Source organism: Ipomoea nil, unplaced genomic scaffold, assembly GCF_001879475.1.
Source record: "Ipomoea nil cultivar Tokyo-kokei standard unplaced genomic scaffold, Asagao_1.1 scaffold3377, whole genome shotgun sequence".
NCBI lineage: Eukaryota > Viridiplantae > Streptophyta > Magnoliopsida > Solanales > Convolvulaceae > Ipomoea > Ipomoea nil.
The window spans coordinates 912,066-925,385 of record NW_017619805.1 but is presented as its reverse complement, the minus strand read 5'-3'; the positions used below and the strand labels follow the sequence as shown (position 1 = coordinate 925,385).

Here is a 13,320-nt window from a genome sequence, read left to right as displayed (position 1 = left end):
TAGCATGTAAAGTAGCAAGTAAAGTATATCTCCTAGATAAAGCATCAGCCACTTTGTTTTCCGTACCTTTCTTGTAGGCAATTTTATAAGGAAAAGCTTCAATGAACTCGAGCCATTTAGCATGTCTCTTATTCAACTTACCTTGGCCTTTCAAATGTTTTAAGGCTTCATGATCAGTGTGTAAAATAAAGTCTTTAAACCATAAATAATGTTGCCAAGTTTCCAAGGCTCTTATAATGGCATAAAGTTTTTTATCATATGTGGGATAGTTGAGTGTTGCGCCACCCAACTTCTCACTAAAATAGGCAATGGGGCGTTTATCCTGCATCAGTACAGCACCAATTCCAATGCCAGAAGCATCACATTCTAGTTCAAAAGTTTTATCAAAACAAGGCAAAACTAGAACAGGAGCGGTGGTGAGTTTCTCTTTCAATGCAGCAAAAGCTTGTTCCTGTTTAGGCCCCCATTTGATGATGGTGTCTTTCTTAATCAACTCATGCATAGGGGCTGCTATGGAGCTGAAATCACGAACAAACTTTCTGTAGAAACCTGCCAGTCCAAGAAAACTACGCAAGTTAGATACATTAGTTGGCGTTGGCCAACTTGTGATAGCTTCAACCTTTTTTGAATCCATGGTCACACCTTCTATACTAACATGAAATCCTAAAAACTCAACACTCTCAGACATAAAAGAACACTTCTCAAGATTGACATACAACTGTGCAGCCCTAAGTTCAAGAAAAACTAATCGAAGGTGTTTCAAGTGTTTTTCTTGTGACTTGCTATAAATCAGAATATCATCAAAGTAAACAACAACAAAATTACCAATAAATTTCCTCAAAACATGGTTCATAAGCCTCATGAATGTGCTAGGGGCATTAGTTAAGCCAAAAGGCATGACTAACCACTCATATAAACCATGCTTTGTTTTAAAGGCTGTTTTCCACTCATCACCTTCTTTCATCCTGATTTGATGATATCCTCGTTTCAAATCCACCTTGCTAAAGTACTTAGCTCCATAAAGTTCATCAAGCATATTATCAAGTCGAGGAATAGGAAATCTATACTTAATAGTTATATTGTTAATTGCAGGACAATCAACACACATTCTCCATGTACCGTCTTTTTTTGAGACAATGAGCACTGAAACGGCACACGGACTCAAGCTTTCTCGAATATGTCTAATTTCAAGAAGCTCTTCAACCTGTTTCTGGATTTCCTTTGCTTCCACAGGATTGGTTTTGTAGGCTGGTCGGTTTGGCAAGGTAGATCCAGGGACAAAGTCGATTTGATGCTCAATCCCTCTAAGTGGTGGCAATCCTTTTGGCATCTCTTTAGGGAATAAATCTGAAAAATCAGCAAGCAATTCATCAATAGAGGCATTACGAAAACAAGATTCAGAGTGTAACACAAGAGAAGAATCAAGATCAGTGGTAAGCTTATGAATGACAAGTAAGTTAAACGTGTCTCCCCTTCTTATTGCCTTCTTAATGTCATTTTTTGTTGCAAGAAAAGAGGGCTGATGTGGTGATTCCTTTGCTGGGTTTTGAGATGAAAATGGCGTAGAAAGGGATATTGGAGGAGGTGGAGGCTTTGATTTTGGATAGGGGGAATATGGCACTGATTTCGCCTCTTTTGATGCCTTCCTTGATTTCAATAGTATTTCTTCCACCTGTTTAGGAGTCAAAGGAGACAAGACATATCTAACTCCATCTATGTGAAACAAATAAGTGTTCATCATTCCATCAAAAGTGATTTTTCTATCAAATTGCCACGGTCTACCTAACAGCACATGAGCTGCCTGCATTGGGACAATATCACACAAAATTTCATCAGAGTAACTGTTAATAGATAAAGGAATAAGAGCCTGCTTTGTTACTCTAACTTCTCCTGCATCGGTTAACCATTGCAAACGATATGGATTTGGGTGATCAAGCAAAGGTAATTGAAGAAATTTAACCATAGCTGCACTAGCCACATTTGTGCAACTTCCAGAATCTATTATCACAGTACAAGCATTCCCTCTAATTGACCCTTTAGCATAAAATATATTTTCTCTTTGAGACTCATCTTCTTTTAAAGGATGAACATTCAAAACCTTCTTAACAACAAGAGTATGAACAGACTCACTATCAGCATATTCATAATCAAAATCTAAAGGTAAAGGTGGTTCCTCCTCAACATGCTCATTGGGGGTTTCCAAATGGTCACTAACCTCATCCTCAGACTCATATTCAAGACAAGAGGCAAACTTTTCACATTGTTTTGTTATCTTAACTACCCTCTTGTTAGGACAATCACGAGCCATATGGCCTCTTCCATTACATCTATAACAAATCAATTCTCTATCACGTTGAGGCCTCACTGCCTCACTTACCTTTTCCTTACCTTTGTCTCGCGAATCATCTCTTGAAAGAGGGCGTTCATCACGCCTTTGAGGGGTAGAACGGGTGTTGTTCCATCTTGATGCACCATTGTTGGGCTTGTACATCTTCATTTCTTTGATTTTTACTTCAGATTCGCGTGCAGCATACAAGGCATCATCAAGGGTTTCATATCTTTGTGTACTCATTCCCCACCGGATTTCTTTGTTTAATCCATGTAAGAAACGAGCAATAGTTCTTGCCTCTTCTTCATGTATGTCCCCTTGCTCAAGCAAAATATTGATTGTTCGGTGATAGTCATCAACCAACATTGATCCCTGAACAGTTCCCTGCAATTTTCTTTCAAGATCATAGAAAAAAGATTTAGGGCGAAAGGTTAGGCGCATATCTTCCCTTACTTGAACCCAAGATTCATAGGGAATAAAATCAGCAACTCTCTCCCTATTTCTTTTTCTCCACCAAGATACTGCATACCCCTTAAAAGATGTAGCAACTAGCCTAATTTTTGTAACATCAGAATAGTGCTTTAAATCAAAAAGTGTTTCAACAGCATTCTCCCATTCTATATACTCTGTTGGTCCCTTCTCACTAGAGAAGTTAGGAATTCAAGTTTAATGTTTCCTAACTCCTCATTAGGCTGTTGGATCCTTTGACATCTAGGATCCACTCTCCTTGCTGGTGGCAGGTGTCGCTCATCGTTGTGTGGTGGTTGCACTTGCTGTGAGCGTTGCTCCAGATTAGTCATTCGTGTGAGTAACCCGTCCATGGCGAAGGTTAGAGCATCTATTTTTTCTTCCAATGTCTGGGGTGGGTTTGGAACTTGTTCATCCATCTGTAGTGGAAAAAAAAATTCTAAACAAAAAGATGTGTGAGTAGACACGTTAGTGAAACCAAAAAGTTGGCTCGCTCCCTCACTATTCTCAACTCTCAGGTAAGAGGTGGATTATATAGCTCTGGGGGTGCACTACACACTCTTACAAACACACACTCCACTCGTGTATCGCTCAAGGTGGCAGATACTCTCACCAGCCTTTTTCCAAAAAGGAAAATTCTAGTCCGGTACTCAAATTGATATGGATTCAACCTCAAATTCAAGAAAACGTACCTTGGAAGACTTCACAAGCCTTTGAGAGTAAGGGTGTATCGTGAGGTAGGTAAGAAAATTGAGAGCAAGAAGCAAAGAAAAAGGACAATACGAGCAAAGAAACTAAATAAGATTTGAAAGAAAAAGGAAACCAAAGAAGGAAGTATGGCAGAAAGATATGCAAGACCAATATCAATAGATAGAGACAAATAGAACGTAAGAGGGGTTCACGTATACCTCAACTAAATAGGAATCTATCAAGAACTCCTTCCAACCATATACTTTTCCCCTTCCTTTTCCCACCAAGATTCTCCTACCAACCTTATTTTTTCCCCAACCTTATTCTTCTTCTTCTTCTTCTTCTTCTTCTTTAGCTTTCTCTTTTTTTTTTTTTTTTTTTTTTTTTTTTGCTTTTTTTGATTTTTTTTGATAAGTATTCTCCAAATAACTACTGTAAATATCAACAAAAATTTTGGACCAAGAGGATCCACACAACCCCTTCAAAACAGAATCAAGAATTTCAAGAATCACCCAGAAAAACAGAAACGCTGCCCTTACTTCGAAGATCAATATCTCAATGACCGTAAGGAAGTAGCAAGTTTATAATATATCAATAGAACGCCCCAGATGAGATCTACAACATATCAAAATTTCAGATAAATCTAACGAGTACATCTCGAGATATAGGTCATTCTTTGAAACTGGTCATAGAACGCAGAAATCTGGACAGGGTGTGATTACGACGTGATTGCGCGTAAATGCGCTATGGATATAGGTAAGGGTGAGATGGGGTTGTTTTCTTGACTGAATTTGGGGTAATATAGTGCTTAGGAGGTGTGAGGTATCGTTGATATTGGACGGGAAAAAGGGAAAACTCTTTCGGTATTGTCTTTCAAGAAACTGGAGAACATATATCAAGATTCAAGAACACAAACAAGAATGCAAAGGAAATTTTTTTTGGGGGGTTTTCATGAATAAGACACGAATAAAAGTAGTATGTAAGATAAGAACGAGATAAACCTAGGGAACCAAAGAAACCAAATTTCTAATGATAATGAGATAAACCTAGGCTCTGAATACCAAATTGATATGAACCTAGTCCAAGGTTCAAATAAAGATGGAATATTGTCCCAAGAATACTCTCAATGCAAAGATAGAGATGGATCAAAATACCTTAAATCTCACGAGAAACCCTTTGTGATGCGGCCCAACATATGAAGATCCATTAAGATTACTAATTGGGCCAATCACAAGGCCCAAGTCCAAACAATTAAGGCAACTCTTCATTGGTTATGTTCAAATATGGTGGAAATCCAAGTCAAGCCTATTTGCAAAATATGAAGAAGAACTCAAGACTTTTTTTATAATTGTTTAAGTGCTGATTTTGGTGATTAAATTAGGCCCAAATCAGCCCTATTATTTTTGGTCATCATTAATTTAAATTGTTTGGCATAAAAGAGAAAACACTAGTTGTATTTAGAAAGGATTCCTTAAATCCTTTTCTAAATAAAACTCTATTTACTTGTTTTCTAGATTAGGTTTAGGACTCTTTTTCCCATTGTGTTTAGATTACAATGCTGCCCTATATCTATAAATAGGGCACATCCATATCAGTTTCGGGGAGGCTTTAATTCAATAAAATTCTTAAGTTTTTCTTTACACTTGTGTAAGAAACCTTATGGCTAATTGTGGACTCAATTAGTGGCTAGTCGTGGACTCGACTAGCAAATTGATTCGTGGACTCGAATCAATCTTCCTTTCTTCAACCTTAGATTTAGGTTCGTGGACTCGTTCTTGAATCGAAGGAAACTAGATCCGACTCTAGTTGATTGAAGTTTGCATCATCGAAGTATTTGAAGCTGCAATGGGATTCTTCCAAGTCTTTGAGGATTTGAGACTAAGGGTTTCTCGTGAGGTCTAAGGTATTTTGATCCATCTCTATCTTTAGTTTTGAGAGCATTCTTGGGACAATATTCCATCTTTATTTGAACCTTGGACTAGGTTCATATCAATTTGGTATTCAGAGCCTAGGTTTATCTCATTATCATTAGAAATTTGGTTTCTTTGGTTCCCTAGGTTTATCTCGTTCTTATCTTACATACTACTTTTATTCGTGTCTTATTCATTAAAAACCCCCAAAAAAATGTTCCTTTGCATTCTTGATTGTGTTCTTGAATCTTGAAACATGTTCTCCAGTTTCTTGAAAAACAATCCCGAAAGAGTTTTCCTTTTTTTCCATCCAATATCAACGAGACCTCACACCTCCTAAGCACCATATTACCACAAATTCTGTTAGGAAAATAACCCCATCTCTTCCTTACCTATATCCAAAGCGCATGTACGCGCAATTACGTCTGAATCACACCCTGTCCAGATTTCCGCGTTCTGTGACCAGTTTCAAAGAATAACTTATATCTCGAGATCCACTGGTTAGTTTTATCTAAAATTTTTATATGTTGTAGATCCCTTCTGGGGCGTTCTTTTGATATATTATACACGTGCTAATTCCTTACGGTCATTGAGATATTCATCTTCGAAGTAAGGGAAGCGTTTCTGTTTTTTTCTGGGTGATTCTTGAAATTCTGGGTTCTGTTTTGAAGGGGTTGTGTGGATCCTCTTGGTCCAAAATTTTTTGTTGATATTTGCAGTAGTTATTTGGAGGTTATTTATCAAAAAAATCAAGAAATTTGAAGATAAAAAAAAGAGAAAGCAAAAGAAAAAGAAGAAGAAGAATAAGGTTGGGGAAAGAATAAGGTTGGTAGGAGAATCTTGGAGGGAAAAGGAAGGGGAAAAGTATAAGGTTGGAAGGAGTTCTTGATAGATTCCTATTTTGGTGTGGTATACTTAAACCCCTCTTAGATTCTATTTGTCTCTATTTGTTGATATTGGTTTTGCATATCTTTCTGCCATACTTCCTTCTTTGGTTTCCTTTTTCTTTCAAATCCTATTTAGTTTCTTTGCTTGTATTGTCCTTTTTCTTTGCTTCTTGCTCTCAATTTTGTTACCTATCTCGCGATACACCCTTACTCTCAAAGGCTTGTGAAGTCTTCCAAGGTACGTTTTCTTGAACTTTGAGGTTGAATCCATATCAACTTGAGTATCGGACTAGAATTTTCCTTTTCGGAAAAAGGCTTGTGAGAGTATCTGCCACTTGGAGTGATACACGAGTAGAGTGTGTGTTTGTAAGAGTGTGTAGTGCACCCCCAGAGCTATATAATCCACCTCTTACCTGCGAGCTGAGAATAGTGAGGGAGCGAGCCAAATTTTTGGTTTCACTAACGTGTCTACTCACACATCTTCTTATTTTTAGAATTTTTTTTTCCTATACAGATGGTTGTACAAGTTCTAAACCTGCCCCAGACATTAGAACAAAAGATAGACAGGTTACTCAAACGAATGAATAATTTAGAGCAACGCTCACACCAAGTGCAACCACCACACAATGATGAGCGACACCTGCCACCAGCAGGAAGAGTGGATCCAGCAGCATAATGCGGAGTTAGGAAACATTAAAAATGAAATTCCTAACTTTACCGGTGAGAAAGGACCTACCGAATACATAGAATGGGAGAGTGCTGTTGAAACTCTTTTTTATTTAAAGCACAATTCTGAGCTTACAAAAATTAGGCTAGTTGCTACATCTTTTAAGGGGTATGCATTGTCTTGGTGGCGAAAAAGAAATAGAGAGAGAGTTGCTAATTTTATTCCCTATGAATCTTGGGTTCAAGTGAGGGAAGATATGCGCCTAACCTTTCGTCCTAAATTTTTTTTGTATGATCTTGAAAGAAAATTGCAGGGAACGTTGCAAGGAACAAAGTCAGTTGATGAGTACCACCAAACTATAAATATTTTGCTTAAACAGGGAACATACATGAAGAAGAGACAAAAACTGTTGCTCGTTTTGTACATGGATTGAACTTAGAAATTCGATGTGGAATGAGTATTCAGAGATATGACACCCTTTATGATGCCTTGTATGCTGCACGTGAATCTGAGACAAAAATTAAAGAGATGAAAATGCACAAGTCCAACAATATTGCATCAAGATGGAACAACACTTGTTCCACCCTTCAAAGGCGTGATGAAAATCCTCCTCCAAGAGATGATTCACGAGACAACGGTAAGGAAAAGGTAAGTGAGGCAGTGAGGCCTCAACATGATAGAGAATTGATTTGTTATATATGTAATGGGAGAGGCCACATAGCTCGTGATTGCCCTAACAAGAGGGTAGTTAAGATAACAAAACAATCTGAAAATTTTGCTTCTTGTCATGAATATAAGTCTAAGGATGAGGTATGTGACCATTTTGAAACTCTCAATGAAAATGTTGAGGGAGAACCATTCATATCTTTAGATTCTGATTCTAAATACGTTGCTAGTGAGTCTAGTCATACTGTTGTTGTTAAGGAGGTTTTGAATGTTCACCCTTTAAAAGAAGATGAGTCTCAAAGAGAAAATATATTTTGTGCTAAAGGGTCAATTAAAGAGAATGCTTGTGCTATGGTAATAGATTCTAGAAGTTGCACAAATGTGGCTAGTGCAGCTATGGTTCAATTTCCCCAGTTACCTTTGCTTAATCATCCAAATCCTTATTGTTTGCAATGGTTAATTGATGTAGGAGAAGCTAGAGTAACCAAACAGGATCTTATTCCTTTATCTATTAACAGTTACTCTGATGAAATCTGGTCTGATAATATCCCAATGCAGGCTGCTCATATCTTGTTAGGTAGACCATTCCAATTTGACAGAAAAATAAGTTCTGATGGAATGAGGAACACTTATGTGTTTCACATGAATGGAGTTACATATTTCTTGTCTCGTTTGTATCCTAAACAAGTAGAAGAAATTCAATTGACATTGATGCAAGCTCTCAAACCAGCCTCAAAGAAGGAAGAAATCATAGAGAGAAAAGTGGAACCTCCATGTTTGGAATTGCAATCACCACTCCAATCCTCTAACTCAGTTTGTAGCCAAACATAGGGACCACAATCAGTGATACAGCGGAAAGGACCAGCCCAAGGTGTCAAAGTGCAACATCTCTTGGTAACTAAAAAGGATAGTATGCAAGAGAAAGGAAGGGGAGTCACTTTATACTCACTTTTATTCCAAAAGCATGCATTATTATTCTCTAGATTTTTTTGCCATGTTTCTATTAATGACGTACTTGCTAGATGTGTTAGAAGTTTGTTTGCCTCCATACATCCAAGATTCCTTAATTTTGATTTTACTAAAACTTTGTTTGATAGAGATAAGGAATCACTGGAAAGTTATAAGGCACATTTGAAAACTTCTTATGTGAAACACTACTTGCTCAAGGGGTTTTGGTTCAAATTCAATGGGATTGACACTTTTTGCTTTGTTTTGGACAATGATTTAATTGTTGATTCACATAAGGGACATTTTTATTTTCCGAAGACTGATGATGTTTTGCAAGGATATTTTCATTGGCCAAAGAAGAAAAAAGAGGTAGAATCTTATGTTCAGAATTGTGCTACTTACCACCATAATACATCTAAATCATTAATTGATATTTCCATGAATTTTCTGTTTGATTTTACCTTAAGCTCTAGGAGGAAAGATTTTATGCTTGTTGACAATTCAAACAAGATGCATAAATTTAATATGTCTCATTTTATTGAATTATTACCATCCAGAATGTTTAAATTCCCTGATGTGTCATTAGACTTAATTGTCTTACTTGTTGATTGTAGGATGATGATTGGAGCGACTCGTGTCAAGCATCCCAAGAAAAAGTTCCATGAGCGTGATAAAACAGAAAGTGAGCTTGCTACTTTGTCTTTCACTGAAGATTTGGATTCGAGGACGAATCCGTTTCAAGAATGGGAGAATAATAGGAACCAGTACACATGGAATCCAGTAAGGGTAAATAGTGGGCTCATCACAAGGCCCGTAACTACGACCTTAAAACATCATTGGTGGAAGAAACAACAAAGACCAATAATAAGTCCATTCGATAGAGGAAAATATTATGGTGGTCAATTTCAAGTGATATCATGGATCGAAGACAATGCTTACAAGATTCGAGGTTGAATCATTTTCAAGAAGGGGAGGATGATGCGGCCCAACATATGAAGATCCATTAAGAGTACTAATTGGGCCAATCACAAGGCCCAAGTCCAAACAATTAAGGCAACTCTTCATTGGTGATGTTCAAAGATGGTGGAAATCCAAGTCAAACCTATTTGCAAAATATGAAGAAGAACTCAAGGCTTTTTTATAATTGTTTAAGTGCTGATTTTGGTGATTAAATTAGGCCCAAATCAGCCCTATTATTTTTGGTCATCATTAATTTAAATTGTTTGGCATAAAAGGGAAAACACTAGTTGTATTTAGAAAGGATTCCTTAAATCCTTTTCTAAATAAAACTCTATTTACTTGTTTTCTAGATTAGTTTTAGGACTCTTTTTCCCATTGTGTTTAGATTACAATGCTGCCCTATATCTATAAATAGGGCACATCCATATCAGTTTCGGGGAGGCTTTAATTCAATAAAATTCTTAAGTTTTTCTTTACACATGTGTAAGAAACCTTATGGCTAATTGTGGACTCAATTAGTGGCTAGTCGTGGACTCGACTAGCAAATTGATTCGTGGACTCGAATCAATCTTCCTTTCTTCAACCTTAGATTTAGGTTCGTGGACTCGTTCTTGAATCGAAGGAAACTAGATCCGACTCTAGTTGATTGAAGTTTGCATCATCGAAGTACTTGAAGCTGCAATGGGATTCTTCCAAGTCTTTGAGGATTTGAGACTAAGGGTGTCTCGTGAGGTCTAAGGTATTTTGATCCATCTCTATCTTTAGTTTTGAGAGCATTCTTGGGACAATATTCCATCTTTATTTGAACCTTGGACTAGGTTCATATCAATTTGTCTCGAATCCTCAAAGACTTGGAAGAATCCCATTGTAGCTTCAAGTACCTCGATGATGCAATCTTCAATCAACTAGAGTCGGATCTAGTTTCCTTCGATTCAAGAACGAGTCCACGAACCTAAATCTAAAGTTGAAGAAAGTAAGATTGATTAGAGTCCACGAATCAATTTGCTAGTCGAGTCCACGACTAGCCACTAATTGAGTCCACAATTAGCGATAAGGTTTCTTACACAAGTGTAAAGAAAAACTTAAGAATTTTATTGAATTAAAGCCTGCTCCAAACTGATATGGATGTGCCCCATTTATAGGTATAGGGCAGCATTGTAATCTAAATACAATGGGAAAAAGAGTCCTAAACCTAATCTAGAAAACAAGTAAATAGAGTTTTATTTAGAAAAGGATTTAAGGAATCCTTTCTAAATACAACTAGTGTTTTCTCTTTTATGCCAAACAATTTAAATTAATGATGACAAAAAATAATAGGGCTGATTTGGGCCTAATTTAATCACCAAAATCAGCACTTAAACATTTATAAAAAGCCTTGAGTTCTTCGCCATCATTTGCAATTGGGCTTGAATTGGATTTCCACCATTTTTGAACATAACCAATAAAGAGTTGTCTTAATTGTTTGGACTTAGACCTTGTGATTGGCCTAACTGGTACTCTTAATGGATCTTCAGTAGTTTGGGTTGCATTAGGCTCGGGTCGAGGGGGTATCGCCTTCTTCGTGGCTTGTTTTGTAATTTCGTGTACCCGCCGCATCTCACGTTTTCCCATTCGCCGACAGGCTTGTAGATAGCACTCTCGGGCGGCCCTTTAGTCGCAACGAGCCGCGCCTATCCCTGTCGGCGTACGGAACTTCAGACATAGGTGCCGATAGAGATTAGAGCTCCCAAGTTCTCTAAACCTGGTCGCCCAAGTATCATGTTGTGCGAGCACACCAAGTCGGCCACAATGAATTTCATATCCAACTTCCGTACGTCTGGATAGCTACCAATCTCCACGGGCGAAATGATAGAGCCCTTTGACTCTATGGAATCCCCTGTGAAACCCGCTAGCGACGTCTTCACCGAGGCTAGCTGTTCTCGGGTCAGGCTGAGTTTGGTGAAGGTCTCTAGGTATAGGATATTGACGCTACTCCCGGTGTCTACCAGGACTCGCCGGATGACTACCCCATTTACCTCCATCGCGATGACTAGCGCATTCCGATGTGGCATCTGGCCAGAGGGTAAGTCTTTGTCCGTGAAGGTGATTGGCTCTCGACACACCTTCTTTGCTCCGCTCTCTCGGCCATGCATCGTCCCAACGTATAACTGTCGAGCCCAGGTTTTCCGGGTGTTTCACGAGTCACCCCCTTCCGGGCCGCCGACTATCATGTTGATGACAGGCTTCTACTTCCACTGCGACTCTTCTTCCACGGAAGCCGCCGTTTGCCGCGATCTCGATCGCCTGACCTAGAGCGGTCATCTCTCGCCCTAGCTTGAGACGCGGCTTTTCTCCGCCACTGGTTCAGAGGTGGGGTAATATCTTCCATGATTTTCTTTAAGTAGAAGCATTCCTCCGTGTTGTGAGTGGTAGCGACAATATTTGGCCGATTTGCCAGAATCCGTTCCATCAGGGTGACCACTAGGTGGAGATGGTGGTGGCGACGCATCTTTCTTAATTTCGTGCACCGAACAAGTGGGAGGCGACCGGTAGGGATGAGCACTGGTTCTGTCATAGGAACATCTCCCCTCCGGGAGACCTGGTCGATCCTCCCGGTGCTTCTCCTTTGCCTCACCTCTTACTCGTTTAGGCCTAGAAAGTCCTGCCGACTTCTCGCTGTCGCTTGTATTTCATTGCTTGCTCCGTATTGGCCATATGGATGGCTTTCGTATACATGGCCGGTCAATTGTCTCGCAGGTCGCGGTACAATTGCCCGGATCGAAGCGACTCGATGAAAAACGTGAGCGCAGTTTGGTCCTCTACTTCCTCTATTAGCTTGGATCTCTTTTTGCCATCGGGTCAGGTAAGTTTTGAGTGACTCCCCCTCCTCTTGGTAGATGTCTCCGAGGTGCGTGACGTTCTTCTGAGGCTTGATGTTGGCCGCATAATGGCTCATGAAACGGTCGGCTAGACCCTCAAAGTTGCGGATTGATCCCGGAGGAAGGACAACGAGCCATCTCTGGGCAGGACCATTCAGGGTCGGCAGAAAAACGCGACACATGACCAGATCCTTAACGCCCAAAACCTGAATTTTTGCCTAGTAGCTTAAGAGGTGTTCGCGAGGGTCGCCTGTCCCATCGAAGGTGGCTTGTTCCGAGATTTTGAAATCGCCAGGTATTTTAAATGACATGATCTCTATCGAAAATGGTAGGGCGGTGAGTGTTACGACCCTAATTTTGAGCTATTTATTTTTGCCTTGTTTTGGTTAAAAGCCATGGTTTAATGGCTTGGCAAAGGGTTTTGCCGTGCTAAGTAATGGTGTGGGCATGACTTGAGCGATAGCCGGCGTGGTTAGCCGGATGGGTAAGTCGCGGGTGGTCGGCTTGAACGAGCACGTATGATGGTGTGTGGCTCGGACTAGGTACGGAGATTGTTTGTGGCCTAAGTGCGGGCTTTGCAAAGCTCGGGTTGCGACGAGCTTGGGTCCCAACGCTTGCCGGTGCGGTAAGGGCGCTGGTTAGGCTAACCAGTGCGATGCGGCTAAGTGTTAGGCCGTGCGTGGACTCGGTTGTTGCCTTGTTGGTGCGACAAGGTGCGTTGCGGCCGTGTTGGAGAAGTGGGTGTCCGAGATGGTGCGGATTGGCATTAGGTGGCGCGCTAATTTGCGAGACGGCATGATGCGGTCCAGACTTGGGCGCATTCGTGCGAGTTGGCGGTGCGGTGAAGGTGCAACTATGCCGTTGCGAGGAATGCGGTGCGCAGGCCAAGTGGATTGGGTGCGACGCGAGATAGACATGCCGGTGTGAAGCGGCGTGG

General features: G+C 39.9%; 1 protein-coding gene across 1 annotated transcript; it reads right to left on the bottom strand.

Moving 5' to 3' along the window:
• Positions 1 to 327: 327 nt before the first annotated feature.
• LOC109170888 lies at positions 328 to 11,657 on the bottom strand. Its single transcript, XM_019320026.1, has 6 exons — positions 11,301 to 11,657; positions 2,627 to 2,713; positions 1,011 to 1,801; positions 643 to 782; positions 407 to 549; positions 328 to 366 (listed from the first exon to the last, which is right to left on the bottom strand). Exons 1-6 carry the CDS (start codon positions 11,655 to 11,657, stop codon positions 328 to 330), a joined length of 1,557 nt encoding a protein of 518 aa, XP_019175571.1.
• Between the last annotated feature and the right edge of the window lie 1,663 nt (positions 11,658 to 13,320).

What these genes read in the sequence shown, in the direction of transcription:
- LOC109170888 (XM_019320026.1), bottom strand. Translation starts at nt 11,657, where the DNA reads ATGCATGGCCGAGAGAGCGGAGCAAAGAAGGTGTGTCGAGAGCCAATC. An exon ending in GATGAACTTTATGGAGCTAA is followed by an intron (nt 783 to 1,010) that starts GTACTTTAGCAA and finishes TCTGATTTATAG; the next exon opens with CAAGTCACAAGAAAAACACT. An exon ending in AGAAACTCACCACCGCTCCT is followed by an intron (nt 367 to 406) that starts GTTCTAGTTTTG and finishes CTTTTGAACTAG; the next exon opens with AATGTGATGCTTCTGGCATT.